Source organism: Bicyclus anynana, chromosome Z, assembly GCF_947172395.1.
Source record: "Bicyclus anynana chromosome Z, ilBicAnyn1.1, whole genome shotgun sequence".
In the NCBI taxonomy this organism is placed as follows: Eukaryota; Metazoa; Arthropoda; class Insecta; order Lepidoptera; family Nymphalidae; genus Bicyclus; species Bicyclus anynana.
The window spans coordinates 17,342,615-17,369,168 of NC_069110.1; the positions used below are offsets into that span (position 1 = coordinate 17,342,615).

The 26,554-nt window shown below is 33.5% G+C and overlaps 1 protein-coding gene across 1 annotated transcript in view; it reads left to right on the forward strand.

Annotated features, from left to right (window-relative positions):
* LOC112048523 (sodium/potassium/calcium exchanger 4) overlaps positions 1-25,278 on the forward strand; it is a 36,139-nt gene extending 10,861 nt beyond the window's left edge. Inside the window, exons 6-9 of the mRNA XM_052890831.1 lie at positions 3,542-3,667; positions 8,855-9,079; positions 14,053-14,154; positions 23,352-25,278. Coding sequence (XP_052746791.1) covers positions 3,542-3,667; positions 8,855-9,079; positions 14,053-14,154; positions 23,352-23,677 — 779 coding nt within the window. The 3' untranslated portion in view covers positions 23,678-25,278. The remainder of the gene's footprint in view (positions 1-3,541; positions 3,668-8,854; positions 9,080-14,052; positions 14,155-23,351) is intronic.
* The last annotated feature ends 1,276 nt before the right edge of the window (positions 25,279-26,554 follow it).

The following is a 26,554-nucleotide window of genomic DNA, read 5'->3' on the forward strand; positions in this document are numbered from 1 at the left end:
CAGTAAATTCCCGATTTAATTAAGTTTTGAGCCTGATCTCGATTTGATTATTTTCCGAATTGTTATTTATTACACGAAGTTATGGCGTGATTTTTTTTTTATTCTTTACAAGTTAGCCCTTGACTAGAATGTCACCTGATGGTAAGTGATGATGCAATCTAAGATGGAAGCGGGATGAAATCCACACCCCTTTCGGTTTCTACATGGCATCGTACCGGAACGCTAAATCGCTTGGCGGTACGTCTTTGCCGGTAACTAGCCACGGCGGAAGCCTCCCACCAGCCAGACCTGGACCAATTAAGAAAATCTCAATCGGCCCAGCCGGGGATCGAACCCAGGACTTCCGTCTTGTAAATCCACCGCGCATACCACTGCGCCACGAAGGCCGCCAAATTAGCTCGATTAGCTCCTCTAGTTTTGGTATCGGAGTTACTTTCTATAGTATATTTTGATATTTTTTCATAAAATTTGTACAAGTACGACTTGTTATGATAAATGCACATCGTTTTAACAATAGAATAGTCTGGTTACATGTGCTCTGGAGTACATTTTTTTTCTCCGTCTCCTATAAAAATGGTTGAAGTGTCATTTGATATAAAAAATTGAATGTCACCTCAACCTTACCTCAATGACATTAATTGTAGATGAGAATGTAATCTACATTTGTTTTTCAAATACACTTTAATGTAAAACTTATAGTTTAGGAGAAAAACGCAATCCAAAAACTTTTTGAGTTACTAAACCACCCCAAGGGTGGGGCGGTCGATGTACCCAAGTTGAGCTTGTTGGGTTGCTCCCTACCGATAGTTAAAAAATCTCGAGTCATGTAATTTATTTTAGTCATATTCCTAGATTTCCTGTACTACTTTTATCTGTCATCAGTCGAGGCAATTAGGCAAAAATCAATTAGGTTTACCGCAGCAAGGGTGTACCAATTTTTTTTTTAATTCATTATGACCATTAAACCAAAACTCTAGTTTAAACAATTTGCAACAATAACCACAGTTTGCTTTACTGTGGTTTGACTTGTTAATTGTTCGTTTGTTCAATTTCCTTTATTAATGGTTTTCATGGTCCGATGGACCCAATTTTATAACTAATTTTTTAATCAAAATTAAGAAAAATATTAAAAAAATCGTCCAATAAATATTGAGAAAAACAAAAGCTTCAATTTTTACAACAGAATACTTTCATTTTATTTTATTTTTATTTTGTTTCGCTGATGGAGGATGAAAAATATTATAAAATTAGCAAGCTAATTAGGATTAGGGAATCTTTAATGGAGCCAATTAAAATGGGATAACAGAAGATATTTTTACGTTGTTTACAATCCTTATTACGTAATGTCTTTTTCTGTACTCCTTTCGAATCACGAGCTCTCGGTGATGTATCTTGCCGCGCGCTTGTAGCCACGTGGCACATTGATTCTCTTTCTACAATCTCAAATGATTCGAAAATTAAAAATGTATGGAAACGACATTCGTTATCGACAGGTAACGTGAACAAATTATCGATTGGATCTGTCATTCCCATATATTTAGTTAGTTTCGAAGCGTTAGCGTTTGTAGAAAGAGAATCGACGAGCCACATAGCTACAGGTCCAGCCTCTTAGCCAAGTGGTACTTCGATTCTCTTACTACGATCGCAAACGCTTCGAAAAATAGAAAGATGTATGGGAATGACAGATCTTAATCACACGACCCGTCGCGTCGACAGAAAATGTCATTCCAATACATTTTTCTAGTTGTCGAAGCGTTTGCGATTGTAGAAAGAGAATCGACGTGCCACATAACTTTGGCTCTTTTACTGTTGAGCTATAAGGGGTTGAATGGGGATGATGACTTGGTTTGAATATATTGATTTTTATGATACATTCGGGTAATTAAGATCAATTTTAACTAATTTATACATAAAAAGCAAAGATTGTCTGGATATTTGCAAACTAAATAAGATTATTAAATTTCAAAATCTATTAAAAATCTTTTATCGTAATTAGATGAAAATTCATACAGTTTTGGCTTCCTTACATTATATGTGACATTTTTTAATATTTGAACAGAAACGCACAAATAACAATGATATTAGTAATTTTGTTTGAACGCACATACAAATCTAACGATCATTACATTACCTACGACGTCATTAGTTCGTGCCATTTCGTATGGGGCGTTTTTCAGGGATCCGCGGCAGCGTCGCAAATCTGATCCTTTAAATCCCTGTAGCTCCGAAAGTAATGATCGCAGATACCCTGTTACTTTTACAAAATTGCTTTACTATTAGCATACTCTTAATTTATATACAATTTAAAAATCTGTCATCATCCCTATTATTTGTGAACTCGTCTACCACTTGTGAACAATCAATTATTGCCATTGAGACTGTGAGTGTGATAGCACTGATATAATAAGCTGTATAGATAAGCCAATCAAATAAAAGAGTTTTTTTATAAAATTAGGATTGTAATTGATAATAATTAGCGTCCTTGTATTACTTGTGATAAAGGATAGTTTTATACTAAAACGTCGAACGATATAATATAAATATATGTGATAAAAGCTCAAATGAATTATGAGCTTCTTCATTTATATCCTCACACATATATATATGGATATACATAGATATAAATAAAATTGAAGTGCTGTCTGTGATTTAAAAATAACTGTGTTTTCTCAAATACTTTTAGTTATTTACACAATACTGAAACACAGTTGTCAATATTTTTTTGGATTTAAATGGGAATAAGATAAATGAAGTTATTGAGCAACTTATAGACTTTATTCCACGAAAATGTATATTTAGCGCAGTATTTAAAATAAAATGAATTTTATGATGATGAACGTGGATGAAGTCGCGGGCGTCTGCCACTCAAATTATAAAATTAGAAATGTAATTGGTAATTAAGGTCCCTGCATGACTTGTGATAAAATAAAGTTTTGTACCAAAACGTCAAACGTGATGAAAGCTCAGATGAGCTAGAGATTCTATATAGGTACCACACACATAAAATTATAAACAGGACGTTTTACCTAGTTAATTCATCATCATCACCGTTATCACCCATTCGGCTCACTGCTGAGCACGAGTCTCCTCTCAGAATGAGAGGGGTTAGGCCAATAGTCGACCACGCTGGCCCAATGCAGATTGGCAGGCTTCACACACGCAGAGACTTCAGAAAATTCTCTGGTATGCAGGTTTCCTCACGATGTTTTCCTTCACCGTTTGAGACACGTGATATTTTAATTTCTTAAAATGTACACAACTGATAAGTTTGAGAAGCATTCCCCGAACTGGATTCGAACCCACACTGGAATCGGAGGCAGAAGTCATATCCACTAAGTTATCACGGCTTCTTACTTAGTTAATTAAAGTGCAAATATTTTTAGTAATGCGCCACGGAGGTCGTCAAAATTTGTTTTTTAAAAATGTTTAAAATAAAAATTGTTTACTTTAATAGGTTGATAATAAAGACCAAATCAGTAAATAGGCCAGCTGGATTTTTAATAAGAGTCCCTATTTATCTTTAAATTTATTTTGTCTACAGATGTAGTGACAACTATTAGTAAATCGGTAGAAGACAGCGTTGATAGCAAAACCATAAACAATGTCGAATCGCAGGTGAATGGAATACCAAGCAACGGAAAACCTCACGTCGCCGACACTGATAAGGGTAAGTCACCGTCGGCATCGCATGCTTGCGTTTTAGGGTACCGTATCGCGAATAATCATTCTCATCTGATAGTGATCGATAAATAGCCAAATGTCGGTGGGTAAAAACAAAATAAATAAACAGCGTGGTGGGTCTAAGGTCCATATTCCCTCTTCTATAAGGAAACATGCCTTGCTCTATATTGCAAACAAATATATTTAAAAACCCGGGAGGGTACCGAATGAAAGAGCGTAACAGGTACAATGTGACGAGTGTAAAAAAAATTGCTTTTTTTAATTACTTTATTTATTTTATTTATTTAAAAAGGAAAACTTACAGCTAAATACAAAGATAATAAAAGTAACAACATAGAAAACAGATTATAGCCAATTACAAGTTTTCGCAAATAAATTGTACATATTAGATAGCAAGCTCGCAAGGAAAACATACTTCAATAAAACATAATCCAATATAAAAAAAAGAGATAATGATATTAATAATAGAGATAAATTAATAGAAAAGTCGAAAGAGAAAACAAAAACAACAACAAAAACAACAAAACTAAATTGATAAGTAAATAAGCTAGCTTAACATAAACATAAACAAGTTAAAGTACTGTGTGGCCAGTGATTTACCTATTATATTTTAATATTCTGTGTAATTCCTCTAATACTGGTTTGTCATAAGGACAGTAAATTTTCTTTGATTCAGATCACATATTGCAATACCATTTAAACTTTATGTAATGATGGAAAGGATATCTGTCTTCATAAAGGAGATGGTCCATTTTAGGTCCACTCTTGTACCCCGTATCATTAAAATTTAAAAATACAAGGATCTTATTAAAATTTATTAAAATGAATAAATGAAACTAAATAAAAAGAAATAAATAAAATTAAAACCCAAGTTTTTGAGTTATATCAAGATGACGCCCTTATGGCAACTATGACATGACAATTGACAGCAAACGTCAAATAGATTACTGCATTGAAAACGTCATCAATCCGCCATTATTACCCTTAATAGTGTTGCATTTCTTGGAAGATAATAAATATTATTTCGAAAGAATTAAAGTAAATTCGTAGATTTGTATAATCAAAAATAGTTAAAAAAATATTTTCTTTCATTTCCGCTAGGGTACAATGACTGGACCTGGGCTCCATACAATTTTGGACCATCTCCTTTGTGGCTGTCAGGGATTTGTGAGAGTTTTCCATAATTGAAAAATAGAAAAACAACTATACTCACATTGGCACTTTATGATGCAATAATAACAAAGACAGGCGAGGGATACGTCCTCTCTAATTGATTAGAAAAATTAAAAGGGGCATGCACCTCCAACAAAAATTAAAATCTACCGAGGGATTATTAATGAAGCAGCAGAGGGAGCTTATGAGCCTCTGTTTGTATGATAATTGATTGCTAACTAATTTGATTGTAGCAAAGCTTTATGAAATCGAAAATTCACGGTTCAAATTCATAAACAAACCTCATTTTTAAATGGAATCTAATCTCTGGATACAGAGGTAAAATATTATTGCGTCCATTTCGTAATTTTATTCTAGCTGAGAGGTATTTTATTCTAGCTGTGCCGTGATAGCCTAGTGGATATGACCTATGCCTCCGATTCCGGAGGGCGTAGGTTCGAATCCGATCCTTGGCATGCACCTCCAACTTTTCAGTTGTGTGCATTTTAAAAAATTAAATATCACGTGTCTCAAACGGTGAAGGAAAACATCGTGAGGAAACCTGCACACCAGAGAATTAAGAAAATTCTCTGCGTGTGTGAAGTCTGCCAATCCGCATTGGGCCAGCGTGGTGGACTATTGGCCTAACTCCTCTCATTCTCAGAGGAGACTCGAGCTCAGCAATGAGCCGAATATGGGTTGATAATGATGATTATGATGATGATGATGATGAGAGGTAAAAACTCACATAATATAAGGGTTACGTTTTTGTACTACGTACGATCGGAACTCTAAAAATTATTAAAAAACATATTCGTAGATTCACTCGCAATGCACCCTTTATTAAAACGACGTACTCGTACGAACAATTCGCTTATTTATTGTCAAAGGAAATTTTTAATCTTAATTAATTGCTTTTGATGTCCGTCTGTATTATAGCCAGTGGTATTCGTAAGCATTTAATATGCAAAAAACAATGGGCGCTTTTGTCCGTGCTAGGCAATTTGAAAATGAGTGTTCTTAGAGATTATTATGTGAATTAGACTGTTTGACTGACTTAGGGACAAATGATTTGGGAAAAAATTACAATCAATTTAATTACTTATGTAATGTATGTTTCTCCCCAACCCCTGTCATCTGGGGTTGCCTGTTAGATATTGCTTACAGCCTTTGCATGCTAATTTTTAGTTGGAATTATTCTTTTTAATATTTTAGTTGTGTGCAATAAAATATTTCTTATGTTAATTATTTTAAGCAATGAAAATATCACATGAATTTTATTATATCTAGTTATAAAGATAGTTCAATAGCAAACATCGTTGCTTGCTATTCGATTCGCACACATTTTAAAAGATGTGTGAGAGTTATGGCTCCAAAGATTTTCAATATCTACTTTTATCGTAACATGTGTTTGATATTGTTCTATTGTCTATGTAACTTTTCAATCTATGGATTTCGTGAACCTGAAAGGTTTTTGAATTGATATATAAATCTAAATGATAACGCACATCGCACATTTCATCCATACGGAACCCTCTGTAGCCCGAGACATGGAATTACATGTTTTTCATTTTCAAGTTTAGGATTACGATAAGCGATATGAATTGATAGATAATGCACTTTAGATGATTTTATAGATTGATATTGTGATTATATGTACACTTTTTTCGAAATTAGACATGAGATCTATTATTACTTATTATCTCCTATCCATTTCTTTTTTTGAAAAAGGAACATAAGCTAACTTATCCTAATAAGTAGTGGCTATACAAATCATGCCCACGTGGAATGGTGGGGAAATACTGATTGTAATTCCACGGTGGACAGACGCTGACCAAAAAATTTATTAGAGCCCGACCCAGGATTCAAACCCAGGATCTCGTCAAATTAAAATTTTATTTTTATTTAAATAAATAAAAAGAGTTTTATTTAAACAAAAAAGGTACAATTCAACGATTAATGATCATCATTATCAACCTATACTCGGTTCACTGCTGAGCACAAGCCTCTTCTCAGAATGAGAGGGGTAAGGTCAATTAATCCACCACGTTGGCCCAATGCGGATTGGCAGACTTCACACACGCGGAGAATTAAGAAAACTCTCAGGTATGCAGGTTGCCTCACTATGTTTTTCCTTCATTGTTTGAGACATGTGACATTTAATTTCTCAAAATGCACATGAAAAGTTGGAGGTGCAAGCCCCGGACCAGATTCGAACCTACGCCCTCCGAATTGAATATCCACTGGGCTATCACGGCTCTTCCACTGGGCTCTCATGCCTCTTAAGGGATATATTAAAATAAATTAATGAAATCTATAAAATTAAAGTTGGAGGTGCATACCCCGGACCGGACTCGAACCCACACCCTCCGGAATCGGAGGCAGAGGTCATATCCACTGGGCTATCACAGCTCTTTACTGGGATTTTCAGTTGTGTGCATTTTAAGAAATTAAATATCACGTTTCTCAATCGGTGAAGGAAAACATCGTGAGGAAACCTGCATACCAGAGAATTATCTTAATTCTCTGCGTGTGTGAAGTCTGCCAATCCGCATTGGGTAGCGTGGTGGAGTATTGGCCTAACCCCTCTCATACTGAGAGGAGACTGGAGCTCAGCAGTGAGCCGAACATGGGTTGATGGAGAATAAAATTAAAATAGATTTAAAATAATAATTAACAATAATTATCGAAATTTGCCGCCCTTGGTAGAGTATCACGCAGGTAGCATTTCTGCGTTGAATTTAAATCCGTCGTGCGAGGGACGCCTGTTGCTTCTCCGAGGCGTTTGTTAATCTCCTTGTGAATAGTCTAGACGCTTTAGCCCATAGAATTATATAGGTACTTGTACCGAATCGTAAATGCTTCTGCCTCACGAATCTATACTGCAACCCTACTCAATGTGTATTGTTTATCAACAAACAATGATTAGAAATGAAGGTAGAAAATTGTCATTTCATAACATGTTTATTTTGAATTTATGTATTGTTTGTTTATAAAATGTTCTTCAAAATATATCAAGTAAACATCTAATTTTTCTAAGCTTATTAATCGAATTTATTTTAATTAACTTAAAAACAAGTTAATTATAATTAGGTGTGAAATTACTAGAGATTTATACCTTTCTTTTTTAAATAATATACATACTGAAATTTTTACATAAATAAAATTAAAATAAAATAAGACTTAGAATTATTAAAAGAATAATAACATGAATAGTTTAAAAAACTAAAAAACACCCTTGATACCCATATCATTCATTGCATTTCAAATAGTCTGTTCGCCATCTTGAACGTCCGCCATATTGGATTTAAGTCACGTGATTATTTTTTCGTATTCCTGACAGCAAAACCTTTCATTTGATATACATATCATGGGGGCGGATTACAAACAGCCAGTCCGACATCTTGAGGAGGCTGCGATATTGGATTTGTAATGACATTTCTTAGCTAGTCATGTATTGTCATTAGAACTCAGAGCGTGTGCAAAAATTCATCCCAATCGAAGACTGGAATGTGGGTCAAATTAAGATTACAAGATTTTCTTTCCTACATAGTTACAAGTGAAGCTAATAATAAGGCGTGTTAATAAAATCTAAATTTTAAATAATTAAATGATTATAACAAATATACAATATCTAACTGTTCACCCATAGGCAAGGTACCCAATGCGCTGGCGCTTTTACCCCTCTGGGTGCCAAGGCTTAACCTTTGGGCCAAATAAGCGCCAGCTCTCGGGTCACCTGACGCATGGATCAATTTGTCAGACATAGAATTAAAAAAATAAATAAAAAGCACTCATTTTAAATTTCTTCGTTGATGAACAGTACATATCGAGTTGGGAATTATACGTGGGCGTAAGCAATTTGTTATTTTAATAATTTCAATATTCTTCGTTAAATAGTAGCAGAAAAATGAGATGAAAAATGAAATAGTTCTTAATACCAGGTGGGCGATCTTAGAGCCCCATTATTTCTTAAAATAAACAATTAATTAGCGTATCTTATAAATATTTTTCTTTTTAGAAAATGCTGTAGTGAAGCCCAAGAAAAGTGTTTTTCGATTCCCGAAAGAAAATTCAATCATTTATAGGATATGGTGGGTGTACACGTGGCCTTTGAAGTTTCTTCTCAGCATAACGGTGCCGTCGCCAATTACATGCAGAAGATTTTACCCGCTGGCTTTCTTGATGTGCATCATTTGGATTGGTGTGAACTCTTACTTCGTAACGTGGAGTATGACAGTAATAGGTAAGTCTAAACAAGTTTGAAAAGCAATATGCGGTTGGGAAACGGCCGTCAGTAAAGTTAATTATAAATAAAATTACAAGTTACAGTAATTCACAAAAGGTAGATACTATCAAAACTAACACACAAACATATTTTTATTTAGTTATAAGTATTTCTACTAATTTTACCTACATTAGCATATTACAAGATTAGTATAAATATTAAACTATATATTAAAATAAATTAATAAAATAAAATAACAAAAACAAACAATGCCTTGTGGACCCAGCTTTACTCTTATGTTTTGCAGATTAATTAGTGAAAAAATATAAGACCTTTTAATAATATCTATTATCAAATAAAATATAAAATATTAAAAACATTCTAGCGAGTTTACATAAGGTACCTACAAATCAACTTCTTATACTCACAACAACAGATTATTAAAAAAAGCAAATATACAGACGAACGTAGAGCCTCCTCCTTATTGGAAGTCTTTTAAAAATAATAGGCAATAGATGATTTAAAAAAAAAAGTCTTTACCGGTGTTTAACTCATTAATAGATCATTGGTTTACAACGTTACTTGGAGTCACAATGTTATGATGTCATTAGAACTGCATATTGAGATAAAATACTAAAGACATTAACCTCATTTTTCACCGACGAAAAAACGAAGCAGGTGGTCAATTCGATGTGTATTATTCATAAATGTATTTCGCGTATATGCTTTCTAATTTTTACGCATAACTTTTTATGAAATATTAATTTTAAATCAATTTTAAAAGCCTGGGTCAAGCCTCCCTTCCCTGTTGAAGAGGAGATATTATGGAGCTTGAACTCAACGGCGGGCGAAGTAAGTTAGTTAAGTGACTTGAGTTTATAAAAATGGAAAAAATTGAATTGAAAAACATTTAATTTCCCTACAATATTAAAAATATTGCTTGATACTCTAACATTTGTTAGGGAAATCACAAAGAATATGTATTATATTCCTTCGGGAAAATTTAAAAGAAGTTAATAAAATTTCCGAACAAAGTCCCCGTGTGAATATGGAAAACTTTCTGGAGTCACTTTGCCGTTAATAATTTACTTTAAAGTTGTAAAAACTTACGTGTCAGCAAAGATTTCTACACAATACAGTATTTTACTCGATATGAGAATACATCTGTAATAAGTTATGGAAACACGTTTCTTTCGGTTCGATAAACTTGTACAATTTCAATAGAAATGTTATAAGATAAGTTCTCCGATACGTCTGTCCGTGATAAACTTGTCGACTACCGAACAGATTTTTATGCAGTGTTCACCAATACATAAAGTGATTGACGAGGAAGGTTTAGGTGTATAATCACACTAATATTATAAAGACGAAAGTTTGTGTGGCTGAAATTTGGAATGGAAATAGACTTTGGATTAACACATAGATTACTTTTCATCCCGGCAAAATCCATGGTTCCCGCGGGATTTGTAAAAAACTGTATTCCACGCGGACTAAATCGCGGGCGTCCGCTAGTTTTGTATAAATTGGTAGAAATATGTAAGTATCGATAAAAACAAGCCAAAAACGTTGATTAGGAATCCCTTCAAAATATAATAAAATAATATATATAGATAAAGAAAGTCACATTACATTACAAAAAATAATATATTCATAACCACAATATTATGATTTCGATATTTTTTCACTGCCTACTAAATTACTACTACTACTAGTGTCAAATTCTCAAACAAATAGAGGTTAAACTCGACACTCAGCGGCTGAATGATCCCCTGAATGATCTCCTACAACGTCTATTAATTCCACTGTTAGGGATGTGGGCACAGACTATAGAGTTCCACCATCCGATAAACTTGATTGTCTATAGCTGGGGTAAGGCACTATATAGATATACACACATGTAAATATGTATCTAGTGTACCCGTATAAAGACTGATATTTAAATTATTATATAATAAATTTGTTTTTTTTTTATTTTATCGACTATACGTAACGTTTTTAATACTTGAAAAGTTAAGATAGCAGCAAATGAAATGAATTTTACCTATCCACTTAATATAAGCGACGACAATATTTAGTTTAATTAATTCCGTTGAAGATGTAATCACTTTATTATTTCGAAATAATTTTCTCAATACATTGGTTGACTGACTCATCGAAACTTTAAGTACGTATTTTCCATTTGAAGTTTTTGAGTTGGCACGAAGTAAGGTCTAATAGCTCTAATTCTGCACTTAACATTCAGATCATTTGTATGCGAAATTATTACTACGTGACAAATATAAATTTTCCTTAATGTGTAACTTAACTTATACGAGTAAATACTCTATACATTTGTTTGTATATTGAAAATCTCGTTTCAATTCGACCTTTTCTAATAAAACCAAATATATAAATGAATATCTTTTACCCTCCTACACCCAGCTCTTCAACAAACTTTAGTCATGGAATTAAATTTATATCCCAGAAAAATTATTTATATTAAACAAGCGATCGCCCGCGACTTCTTGCGCGTGAAATACAAGTAGGTTAGTTCACTCATATCGAATTTAATACAAAAAACATTAATTTCGTATAGTACATGGAATAAGTCCGAAATATATAGATATCAATTAACAAAAGTTAAGGATTTCTTATAAAACTTAATTCAAAAAACATTTATTTTTTTAAATTTTGTAAAACGCCATTTTGTGACGTCACAATGTTACTCGATGTACTAAACGGCAAACTAGTTATTAGCTAATACATTTTGTCAAACGCTCCGTTTGCTTAAGGATTAGTTAACGTGACGTCATGAAACGCTTGAAATATAAACCATCATGGAAGACAGCTTTTGGCTCGTATTGTCAAAATAAATATTCAAAAATTAAAATTTTCATGTAAATCGTCTGAAAAAATAAGATATATTTTTTTTCAATCTAGTTGAAACTTTTTTATTATTATCAATTTAAGACCATTAAAAAAAGTGTCAACTAGCCTATTCTATCTATCTCAAAAATCCTAGGACGCTCTACAGAACGCTTAAAAATGACGAATGCAAATTTATTTTATTATACATTTTATTTATTAAAAATGACGTTTGTAAGAAGGGATGACAAAATCTTGATTGTGATTTCGCATTGAAATATCGATCAGGAGACGTTTTTAATTCAATTATGTACCTATTGACGACTACGTAGTCAATACAAGCAGTATGAGCATTGTCTGATAGTCTCGGATGAAATCAATTGGTACTTTATACTGAATTCTACTTTATGTAAATAATAAAACCCAATGAATTTCCTTCCCACACATTTGTCTGGTAAGGTTATTACGATTTTATAAGTTTTTCTGTTCTGTCTATCTGCGTCGAATTTGAATTATTTTAAGTAAGTCTATCTGAATTACTGTCAGTAATTAAATCGTCATCATTTTTAAATCATCAGTTTTAATGACAGTTGCATAGTCAATATATTAAGGGAAATACAGACTAAAAATTCGGACTACTCGGTAAAAAAATACTCGTGATCATACATAAAAAATACATACACGTCGAATTCTTAACCTTCTCTCTGTTTCCGTCGGTTGATAAAATGCACGAATTCAAGAAAAACACTAAAATCAAACACATTTTAATAATGAGTTTAATCATCAAGTCAGATTAGTTAAATCGTCAAACAGATTTCAAAAAAATATTGACGACCGAGTAATGATTTTGATTCTAAGAGTAACACTGGGTACTTCAAAGTTATAAAAGAAAACTGGCACATACAATTGTTTTAAATAAAGAATTAAAATAAAAAAAAAGATTACAAAAAAATATATTCGTTAAGCTCATAAATGATAGAATTATTTGAAATAAGAAATGCTAAAAAAGTAAATATTAAAATAAATTGTTTCCATTTTTTTAGTACCTGTATTGATTATCAAACTGTGATTTGTCAAGATGACAATTTTACGCAGTCATATTTGTTTTTAAAAATAATATTAAATAAATAAATAACTTGTTTCAATAACTGTGTATATTTGTTTTGCTATTTCATTTTAATCTACACAAATATAAAGAGATTACATTTATACAAACATATCAATATGTGTTTAAGGCAACATTGACCTGTTTTTATTAAGTATAGTAACGACTCGTATAAACACAAAATCAAACCCAAAAAATTTTAATTAGTAATCACTCACTCACTTAGCTCACTAATTCGAATCGTACGTATCGCATTAAACGGATTGTATAGTCGTTGAAGACACTCTCATGGTATGCGGGCGACGGGGGGATCAGACCATCGGGAGTGTTACGAACGAAGTTGCCAAGCTATAGTATTATTTGTATACAAAGTCTACAAATACCGTAAAATTAAGAATCCGTATAATGCAATGTGTCCGATACGTACAATGCGGGTCTGTGGCTTAAATCTGAATATTTCACCTGAAGCGAAATATAGTGTCAGAACTCACGCTATGTTTTACATACCTATCCAACAATTCCCTACACTTCATGATAATCGAGTAATAAAAACACTCATCTCCAATTTAGGGAGGGTGAATTTATTTAATTTAGTACGGAAGCTAATTAATTTTTAACTTTCAATCGGAAGACAATGCTGTATATACTTTTAAAAGATTTCTTCTTTATTGGAATCCTGTAGTACTAGCATTAAGATTTTCCCATGTATAATTTATGAATGATTCTGGTTGCCATTGTTGGTATATCTAAATAAATTAATTAATAAAATAAAGGTACTCCATAAACCATAAGACTTTATTTTACAATATTTTAGTGTTTTCATGCTAAGTTACAGCTTTCTATATTAATAGTCGGACGGCTCCTTATTGAGTATGAAAACATATTAATCTATTATTTATTATATTCATTAATAAACGATTTTATAATCAGTATTTATTAGGACTTTTAAAGACAAACCGTTGTATTCACATTATACAAAATAATAAATAAATAAATAAATAATAAAAAAATAAAAAAAATAATAGATAATTACTTGTTCCAGGACACACATTTTATATTCCCGAGTCGGTGATGGGAATGACCTTCCTTGCGTTCGGCGGTTGTTTACCTGAAGCTTGCTCCATTTTTATCATGTCGAGAAGAGGTAAGACTATTTGAATATACAATCATCATCATCATCATCATTGATGAGCACGAGTCTCCTCTGAAAGAGGTTGGCCCAATGCTTCTCTTATTTCAGTCCAATTTCTTAAAATAGACATGAAAAATTGGAGGTGCATGCCTCGCGAATTCAAACCTTCGCCCTGCGGAATCGGAGGCAGAGGTCACAACCACTCGGCTATCACAGCTCTTTGAATATACAATAGTCATCAATGTTAATCAAGTAACTTGTTATAATCTAATTACATAAATAATCGTTGTTGACTTTTGTACACGAGGCCTTACTATTGAATACTGTATCGGGCTTTGATATTTTGATTATTATTTCCAAGAAATTCTCAGTAAAAATTCTCAACTCGGAGTTGGAAAGTTGTTGTTGGAGATCCCGGTACTTATGATAAATACAAAATGAAATATTTTTACGCTAAGCTCGCCCACTCGGATTAAAGCCGCGTGATGGATTTAAGCTCTACAAAAACTTTTCTACGTAGAGCGACGCGTGCTGGTCTATTCACTATTTTGGTATTTATTATCAATCTATTAAAATCAAATAATTTGACAAAATGTCATTTAGTTACTGTATGATATCCACCAGTAGGCAGCGGATGACATTTGTTACATAGAATCTCAATTTCTTATATGTCAACTAACATACGTCAAAGATTGTGAATAAGCGTGCTGGCCCTGTAATGGTTGATTAAATCAACGTTAATTGAAATATCTAGTTGACGATCTTTTACAATATGTAATCAAAGATTTTATAATAAATATTTTATAATAAATTGTTTATAATATTGAAAAATCTCAATAATTTTTAGCCTTTGCTATTTGTTTGTTAGACTTGGTTTATGAATAAAGATTTTTTCATTTTCATTTGTCATAATGTCGTAATCTGTAATTTAATTAAATTTAAACTATTTTGCACATAACATGATTTTCAGCTATTCACTTTGGTAAAAATAAATTAGATTATCAGCTATTATGCCAAGCGAATGTACTAACTCGTGCGAATTGTTCGGATTTGTATCTATTGTGGAACAAAGAGGTTTCCTATTGAGTTTCAGAATGTTAAAGCATGCTTAACTTGCGATGAACTCTAGATTTCAACAACAATGAATATATATTTCTAAGGAATGAATTGCTTATGAACTGTATCGCAAAATCTTGTTCATCACTTCCTTGAAATATAAATGGTGGTGACGTAGACTAGCCTCTGGATGATCAAAAATGTTGATAATATACTGTTTTCCGACTATAGTAATGCATATGAGGGTTATCTAAAGTGACAGGAAACATAATATTTATTATTATTGACGTCAAGAAAAATCCAAGCACAAAGGGTTTTTACATCAGAGATACTGGTCGATAAAGAGTTCAGCAACAAAAGAAATACTATATCATTGTTGTTCTAAACATATTAAGATATATATGTATCTATATAGTTACGTTAGTTGAATACGACACCGCTAAGACTCATCTAAGTATTTAATTGAAAACCGCTTGTAAACAAACTGTTGTTTCAAGTTCCAACGGGTTTTCAATGAAAAACTTAGCTGAGTTTTACAGATTAGTATTACCTACATACAATGTGCACGTTATAATGCCTGCGGGTGCAGGTATCGACCATTTTCCCCCTACGTCTGTCTGTCCATTGCTATTGCGATCCAATTTTCAACGGCTTATTATTATTTCATCAACGCATTTTTCACTTGGTCTTACCTTTTTTCCTTTTGTACTCTGATCCTAGCCAGATTGATACTGGCTATCTTTGATTAAACGCAAAATATGATAAAAGTCTTTCAATAATTTATAAAAAATCCAGCCCCGTTATGCATCTTGAGCCAATCGACCGTTGTAGAGTCCATAATGAGGAACCTCAGCACAATACGCGCCGTCACCAGAATCCAAGCGTAATCATATTAAGGCGTAAGCTTTTCGCTAAAAAATTGACCATTGATTGAAACGACTATCGGAAAAATAACATTAACTCAACATTCTACAAGGCGGTAATCTCATAAGCAAAGTCCTAAGTGTTTAAATACTTTTCCTTTTCGACTTCAACCAGATTAAATTCACGTGCAACAATAAACAATTATTATACAGCGCACTCACCGATTGACTAGCACTGTACGGTTTATTGTGTACAATATGTACATGTCAGTGATAATATAATCGATATAAGACAATGCAATGCTATTTTCATGATCTGCCACTGGCTAGTACATACAGTCAAAAGTAAAAAAGTAATGTCTGTGCACGTACTCAATGTTAGCGAGGTGAGACCACCCAGACATAATGCTAGAGTGACTCCCTAGACTCATATTATTATTCTCTAATTGCCATGTTTATGAATCACTATCATTCTTAATATAAAGACACGTGCATGTCACTTTTATATTTTAATCTTAGTAATAAATAGAGATTACGATGATTAATTTTTAATTTATACCTACACGAAAACTGTTATCATAATTACCTACCAATGTCCTAAAATAGGTAAAAAAATATCTTATCGTATCAAAGTAGACATTCAAATCTTCTTATTAGAATCATTGCCTTATTACGTATTGTATAAAGATGATCATTATCGAGGTCGGAAATAAAGCAAAACACGGTGGAGTTTGATCAAAGTTATTTTAAAAGAAACAACCACCAGTTATTGCTTGGGGCGCCTTTTACCTACGTATAAGTTTTAATTTACGGCTTTAACCTACTCATACTAACAAAGTTTTTCATATAGTATATTCATATTTATAGTATATACCTATATAAATATCACCTGTTACTTTCGTTTACAACTGTGGAAAAATATTGTACGCTTTTATATATTATTTTCTTTTTATCAACTTGTATAAATAAAAATCAAAAATATAAAGTTGTGTTTGGCACTCATTGAGTGGGGACTTTTTTGTGACTTTTTAAAAGGAGATCGATGTTCTGAGCATTTTATAATATTGATCAGATATGTATAAAGATACTGAATCACTTGTGATAAATATGACAGCTCTCGGACTAAGATAATATGTTGATAACTACTTTTATATATAGTGGGATTCATAAATCTTGAGGTATATTAGGGACTTAGGGACAAATTAGTTTTATAAATAAATATATGTTTTAGCTTGGATACTAGATAATAACAATTATCTGTCTCTATAAATCGGCGATAGCGACTGAATTTTATGAGAAAGGCTTTGTAAACATGTTTAGTCATTGCATTGCGAATGTGCGAATTTGAGCCTCAATAGCTCAACGGTAAGAGCGGTCGGACTCATCATCGAAGGTGGTTCGATCCTCGCCCCGTAGGTCTATTGTCGTACCCACTCTTAGCAGTTTTTCCCGACTAGTTGGAGGGTAATGGGAATATTGGTCATATTTAAAAGTTATGGCAAATATTCTTTTAAAAAAAAATTATAGATCCTTAATTTTTTTTATGAGACCACATAAATTTACTAGAGTTATTTGTACAGAGAGCGGATATAGGCTGATAATAATTAGTTTTTGACGACCTCCGTGGTGCAGTGGTATGCGCGGTGGATTACAAAACGGAGGTCCTGGGTTCGATCCCCAGCTGGGCCGATTGAGATTTTCTTAATTGGTGCAAGTCTGGCTGGTGGGAGGTTTCGGCCGTGGCTAGTTACCACCCTACCGACAAAGACGTACCGCGAAGCGATTTAGCGTTCCAGTACGATGTCGTGTAGGAACCGAAAAGGGGTGTGGATTTTCATCCTCCTCCTAACAAGTTAACCCGATTCCATCTTAGACTGCATCATCACTTACCATCAGGTGAGATTGTAGAATAGTATCTAGGATTATTTCCAGGGGTGGGCCTACATATCAGCGAACAGAGTCGACACTCAATATAAAAATTTCATTAGCAATACTTGTAGACGGAGACTTCTGAAACGTCTCGACTTATTAATTTTTTCTTTGTATCTATGGTAGGTAGGTATCAGAAGAGGTCTTAATATATTTTTATCATTCAATTTATTTTCTTAATTTATTTTACTTATAGGTTTTCCTTTATTATAAGTTGTACCTAATTGTTATTATTTGATATTTGAAATGATATTTTCTGTAAAATTAGTATTTCTGCGTTTATCATAGAATTTCAAATCGGTAGCCCAGTATCCAAGGGTGGGCACTGGACTATTCTAGGGTACGCTCTCGCCACCCGCTATATACGCCTATGCTTATAACACAAGTACATACATAAAACTAAAGAAAATTTTATATAACATGTAACATTGTCCATCAATAACGTAAAATCCGATATTACTGCTTTAGTGAAACACTGTGTTGCAGTTGCGTCCATTTCTGATTTCCATCATCCCTATATCCGCCCACGGATATAAAGGCTTTTGCGCGCCAACACACACGATCCTCCGCTTTGCTCATCTAACCACTTCACAGTAGTACTTCACTTCTGAAGGTCATCGGAAATACCAAAACATTGAAATGCAATGATTTTTTTTTTATTCTTTACATTGTAAAGTTTACAAGTTAACCCTTGACCACAATCTCACCTGATGGTAAATGATGATGTAATCTAAGATGGTAGCGGGCTAACTTGTTAGGAGTGGTAAGACAATCCACACCCCTGTCGGTTTCTACACGGTATCGTACCGGAACGCTAAATCGCTTGGGTACGTCTTTGCCGGTAGGTAGCCACGGCCGAAGCCTCCCACCAGCCAGGCCTAGGCCAATTAAGAAAACCTTAATCGACCCAGCCGAGGATCGAACCCAGGACCTCCGTGTTGTAAATCCACCGCGCATACCACTGCGACACGGAGGTCGTCAAAAAAAATTGTTATCACTATTTAAAAAAAATAAACAGGCGTACAAAACAAAATTTCTTAAAGGAGACAAACTATAATAACTCATTTAAATAAACATACACTCGGTTTCGATACACAGATCTCAAAATACTTTTTTTTTTGGTCAACCAAAATAACTGTTAAAGTACGATCATCATGTGATGTTACTTACATACTTTTACATTTTTTTAAACATTAACAAAACTATTTTTAAAATTATTTTATTACATTAAAATATTATTTTAAAACTATTAGTTCAAAAATATTTTTTAAATTATTTTTTAACGAAACATGATTGTTACCCATATTTTTATATGCCATAACATTGTAATTAGCCAGGAGATGTTGTTGGTGTTTAAAGAAAGTTGTGCCTCTATGTTACCTTAGTCTAAGTTACAAGTATAATAAATTAAATTTATAGGTACACATTAACACTCAATACAATAGAACATTGTTACCCACCAACTTATAAACACAGGTTGATCTTTTTTGCTCTCAGACCAATTATTGTATAGGACCTGCCTCGCTAGACGTTACTTTTCTGTCAAAGTATATGATCAACGATCTAATGCGATTACAAAAACTGTCTCTATAGTATCGTTGTTAAATAGTCGGTTAAAGAGCTCCGTAAAAATACCTTTTTGTGCAATTGAATTGTGTAAAAAACGGGCAAAAACTTCTAATTTAGTTTAAGATATATACCAAATCTAAGCTCGTTTTCCTCAGAAAATGACAGACAATTTTGTTCGTGACTATGAGTGCGATACAGGTCCTTCTATAATTGGTCTGAGTTTTTGCTATACACAAATATTTAAATTTACTCAAAAATATCAACGTTATTGTACCAAAGATTTATTTATTTTTAAAAGTTTGGAAAGTTGGAAACCCCGAAATGCACGATGTACCTTCTCGTATCGCCGACGCTTCCGTTCATTGACCTATCACGCAGCATAATGAAAATAATGTGTTTTGTTATTTTCGGAATCAATAGTTTAAAAAAATATTTATCTAAATAGCGATATACAACCCCAAAAAAGATATCTTAATTATTATCTATCTGTCACTGATTCATTGTTTATTGGACTAAAAGATAATTTTCAGTCATTTTTCAGAGTGACGTCACGAATTTTCTATGTGCGTGAATGAGATGAGGTGCTAGGTACAATTTACTCGTAAAAAGGTTTCATAGTTTTAAGAACTAAAATTGTTCGCAAATTATCGATAATGAATAAACTTTTATTAGTAATCTTCGAAGCTTAATACGTACCTAAGTCTAAAATAATACCAGACTGCTTTCTTTTTATTTGTGTTATTTATCAAGCGATCATGCGAATTATTAATTTTATTATTTAAAACATCATAATTGCATCGGACAAAGTACAATTAGGTACATTCAATCATTTTAAGTTTAAAGAGTTTTAGATAAGTTAACAAAAGATTATAATAATCAAGATATCTATAAATAATAATTATTATTGTAAAATTTGTAAATGCAACAATGAGCTTTAATCAATACATACATCAAATATTTTGACGGCCTGCGTGGCGCAGTGGTATGCGCGGTGGATTTACAAGACGGAGGTCCTGGGTTCGATCCCCGGCTGGGTCGATTGAGGTTTTCTTAATTGGGCCAGGTTTGGCTGGGAGGCTTCGGCCGTGACTAGTTACCACCCTTCCAACAAAGACGTACCGCCAATCGATTTAGAGTTCCGCTACGATGTCGTGTAGAAACCGAAAGGAGTTTGCTTTCATCCTACTCCTAACAAGTTAGCGCGCTACCATCTTAGATTGCATCATCATTTTACAATCAGGTGAGATTGCAGTCAAAGGCTAACATCTAAATAATAAAAAAATGTGTGTATCACATCACACTAATATGATAAAGGCGAAAGATCTAATTCTAAAAAGTCTATTAAGTCTAGTATATTCTAAAAATAGAAAGCTACAATATGAGGTAATAATATATGCTATATATTGATCTCCGATTCCGGAGGGTGTGGGTTCGAATCCGGTCCCGGGCATGCACCTCCAACTTTTCAGTTGTGTGCATTTTAAGAAATTAAATATCACGTGTCTCAATCGGTGAAGGAAAACATCGTGAGGAAACCTGCATACCAGAGAATTATCTTCATTCTCTGCGTGTGTGAAGTCTGCCAATCCGCATTGGGCCAGCGTGGTGGACTATTGGCCTAACCCCTCTCATTCTGAGAGGAGACTCGAGCTCAGGATTGAGCCGAATATGGGTTGATGACGATATATTGTCCTCGTATTCCCACGGGAATGGGAAATACGCAGGTGAAACTGCGAGGTTCTGCTAATAAATATTTTTTTTGCAATGTATTCATGTGACGTCATATCTTTGAAAAGAGGTAATGCAGTATATAAATTATTATGGCTGTGTGCTATATACTCGTAAATTATACGCGAATTACCCATTCGGGTTTCTAGTTGTACACTGTAACAGGGAAAGAGGAAAATCTCCAATCTACGTTGAATTGCCAACATTTATTCATTTATTTTAGGTTTTTCCTCTGATTACACGAAATTCTCTTATCACCATATTGTCTTATTTGATTCGTAGGTACTTTGATTCTAGGGAAATTACGTTAAGCACGTTAGTTTATCTCGCGTACAGAAAAACGATCGGAATAGAGGGATAAATACCTTTTGTTATTTTAGTAGGTAACTACTATCTTTAACGGAATACAAAGGTTCCACTTTATAGTTAATAAAAATCATCTTGAAATAATAGTTGTACTATGAAAATTGGGATGATGACTAGGTTTGAAAATATTGATTTTTATGATACATTCGGATAAATAGGGTCAATGTTAACTAATTTATATATATAAAGCAAAGATTGAAAAGCAAGCAAGTATTTGCAAAGTAAATGAGATTATAAAATTTCAAAATCTATTAAAGATCTTTTATCGTAATTAGATGAAAATTCATACAGTTTTAGCTTCCTTACATTAAATGTGTCATTTTTTAATATGTGAACTATAAACATAAACGCACAAATAACAAAGATATTAGTAATTTTGTTTGTACGCACATACAAATCTGACGATCATTACATTGCCTACGACGTCATTAGTTCGTGCCATTTTGTATGGGACGTTTTTCAGGGATCAGTGGCAGCGCCGCAAATCTGACCCTTTAAATCCCTGTAGCTCCTGTAGAAAGTAATGATCGCAGTTACCCTGTTCCTTTTACAAAATTGCTTTACTATTGACGTACTCTTAATTTTTATATATACATTAGTGAATACATGAAACCTTCCATTTAACCAATACATACTATAATAGTTTCTCAGTACTGTACCCACCATATTTGCGGTGATCATTTGTTAGTGCTACAACTAACATTGATCTAAGATATTTAGTACAATCTTATTTGGTGTAGTCATTTATACTATTATAATAGTAAGAGCCGACGACCTCCGTGGCGCAATGGTATGCGCTGTGGATTTGTAAGACTGACGGAGGTCCTGGGTTCGATCCCCGACTGGGCCGATTGATTTTCTTAATTACTCCAAGTCTGGCTGGTGGGAGGCTTCGGCCGTGGCTAGTTATCCTACACCATCACTTACCATCAGGTGTGATTGGGGTCAAGAGCCAACTTGTAAGGAATAAATAAAAATAAGAGTCTAGAAACCGTATGTGCATTAAATATAATTCACGAAAAATTTGATGGGATAAAAAAAGAGGTGATCAGAAGAAAAAGAAATATCTAATTCAACGCACAATTGAAGTTTAATCTTCAAGTACATTGTCTTAGGCAAAGATGTTTACGAGTATTGTTTCAGCAATTAAATTTATATTTATACTTATATTAACTATTATATTAACTATTACTAAAATCGAACTTATTGACAGTTTTTAGCATAATCCTAGATTTTATAACACTACTAATTTCACTCCCCGTAAAATTTTCATAACGGGCGTATATGAAAATCGATTCTTGTGGCAGGCGTCCACAGGTGAAAATTAAAAATCCATTCGATGCAATCCGTACGATACGTACAATGCGGATCTGTGGACACCTGCCATAAGAATCGACTTTCATATGACGCCCGATATAAAAAAAATACGGGGAGTGAAATTATTTATATGATATTCGTTTAAGAACTTGTATGACTTTCTATACAAAATGTACTCGATACATTCGATGTGGATCTGTGAAAGCGTGCCCAAGTACTGAAAAAAATAGGCAGGATTATTATACAATAATCCTGCTTTTTTGCTTAAAAAATTAAAATTATTAATTTAATTGCTTAATTTTTATATAATATTCAGGATTTTTTTTTTGTTTTGAAACTTTTGTTTCCAAGTATAATAAATTGTATTTTTCCTTGTTACAGGCGAGGGAGGTATAGGCGTATCGAACGCATTAGGGGCGAACACACTTGCGATTTTATTCGCTCTAGGATTACCCTGGCTCATTAAAACCCTGTCGCTGCTGGTTCAGGGTTATGATACTGCAGTCATAATCAATTCCGCGGGCATTGATTTCATAGTCAGCTCTTTGTTAGTAGCCGCCACCTGTTTGTGGATAACGTTGTGTATCGGAAGATTCAAGTTAAGAAGAACTTTAGGATTCGTATTAATAGTGTTGTATGCAATTTTCATTACTTTTGCGATTCTCGTGGAAATGGGAATCATTTTGAACAGAGAAATTTCATTGTGAAGTGCATGAAAAATATGGGCTGTGTGAATAGTGTGGACTGTATGAATAGTGTGAACTGGATGCTGCCAATTGATGATGATATCAAATCAAAGGCTAAGGAATTGAAACTTTTATGAAACTCATATAAAGATCATACACACTTGAAATCAATGAATATCATAATTGTAGTCGAAGATGTAAAATACAATATCTGTAGCTTGGCAAGTTCGTTGATGACACTCCCATGATATGCGGGCGACGGGGGGAAAGGACTGCGTGGGTGTGAAGTCGTGCGCGCGGACCATCGGGAGTGTTACGAACGAATTTGCCAAGCTATAATCATATATAATATCGTATTACATTTTTAATTAATATGATTTTAAAATGAGTTTTATTATATTTTGTAATTTTTAATACGCGTATTAGAATTCAATTTTTCATTTACTAAAGATATTGGCGGCATCTTTGAAATACATTTCATAGGAAATGAATTGTGTTGTGCGTTGGAAATTAAACTAAGTTTCATTTATTTGTGATGTAGATGGTTATTATTTTAAGAAGTTGAGATAATGATTTATAAGTTGCTTCACTATCAACTGCCACACTTGCTTGCTGTTCACAACATCCTGCTACCAAGTTCCTTGGCATGAATGGCAGAAATATAATAGTGAGAAATAATATTCACTTTCCTGTTATGAGGAAATGCATTTTATATTATATATTATAGTAAATCTCGTTGTAATGTGATTTTAATTGTAGTTATTTTTACTTTTATCTAATATTAAGTTTGAGTAGCGTTTTCCGTTGAATTGTTATTGACGGTTTTGTTGCTTTAGGTAGGTAAAGTTAGTCAATTTCGGCAGTTTTTAAACATAGCCGCATGTGAGTCAAACTCAAAACGTATGTATCTAGTTTTTTCCGCTATTTGATTAATATAAAAACGCTGTTTTAAGGTTTCCGCACGCAGGCAATCATATTGTCAGTATTATACACAACTAGCGGATGCCCGCGACTTCGTTCGCGTGAAACTCGATGTAAACTTTCAAATACCTCTACCCCACCCTACCCCTACCCTACCCTACCCTACCCTACCCTACCCTACCCGTACCCTACCCTACCTCTACCTGTAACAAATACCTCTACCCCACCCTACCCCTACCCTACCCTACCCTACCCTACCCTACCCTACCCTACCCGTACCTTACCTCTACCCTACCCCTACCCTACCCCTACCCTACCCCTACCCTACCCCTACCCTACCCGTACCCTACCCTACCTCTACGTTACGTTGAAATTTTTCCTGAATTTTCTTTGCTATAAACCTCACGGAGCCCGAGACCTTTCCAACGAATGCAAAACCGTGGAAATCGGTTCGTGCTTTCTGGAGTTATAGCGTCAGGAAGGAAAACCCGACTTATTTTTATATAGTAGAAGAAGATAATAATCGGTAACAAGACAAAACGTTTTTATATAATGTATAAATAGTTTATTTTTAATTATGTATAATTTATTTACCTTTAACAGGCATCTATAGTCATACAAATAGATACAATATTTTTCTATCAATATGTATGTAGATGCATTATTTATATTGACAACATTAAAGTCTTAAGTTATAGAAACTAATATATTAAAGTCATCAAAACCCCACCATTTGTAAATTAAATCATTAAACTAAATTTATTTATAAATTAATTTAATCATTACTGTATATAGTTGTATTTACCATATGTGTTACTATTCTGATATATTTGTGTTGTTTAACGTATGTCGTGAGAAAAACAGCTGAGTTGACTACATATCTCATAGGCACGTGTCAGTGAAAATAGAAATTAAAATTGATGCCGACACTGTTTTCCTTTTTACAAGAAGGTATATCCGATATTTTCGACGATAGGTAATCAATACTGTAACGGCTCCGACTGATTCACAAAAAGCCCAAACCATGGTTTTAAAGTTAAAAAAACAATGAATTACTTCATTCATCACCCCACCACTTTCTCAGCAAAAAACTCATTTGGTAAATTAACATCATTTTATTAAAATATATTTTTAAATACTTGTCGTATTGTAACTTACGTATGTTTAGTGAAACGGAGAAGTGATTACGATAATTGAAGATCATAAATATTCCAGAACAGAAGACGCCCGCGACTTCGTTCGCGTCGAAAACACCATTTTTGTTATTTAAACTAGCGCTTGGCTTCAATCACTTACAGCAATTTACAGCTTCAATAGCTCGGTGGTAAAAGGGCTGGACTCATAACTTAGTGGGGGTGGTGGTTCGATCTCCGTTGGTCTATTATCGTACCCACTCCTAAAATAGTCTTTTCCGACTAGTTGGAGAGGAACGGGAATATTGGTCATATTAAAAAAAATGCAATTTTCTTCCGATTTTCCTCCGATAAACGTATTTAAATAAACATACAAAGTCTCCTTAATTGGATTATTTTACATTTAATATTTTTGTTCATTACTCGTATAATAAGTAGATCGATAAGCCCGCGAAAATTCTGTTGAAATTAAGTGATAATCTCGTTGCATTTTGATTATTAACCCTTAATGCATTGAATCCATTTAGATTAGTGATTTCATTTACGATTTTAAAAGCTGATTGAAGTTACATGCGAAGTGAAATTGTTAAAACAAATGTAGGCAGCAACTTTTATTTTCAACGAGCACATTAATAATCTTTTAATCATAAAATACAGGCTGTTAAAGCTGTCAATTGAAAAAAAATATGTGTTGAATTATATTTTATTTACAGCAGGTGGACTGACGACATCAAGCGAGTCGCAGGGATTCGCTGGATGCAGGTGGTTCAGTATCGTGATGTTTGGAAAAGGCCACAAATGGCCTATGTCCTGCAGTGGACGTCCATCGGCTGACATGATGATG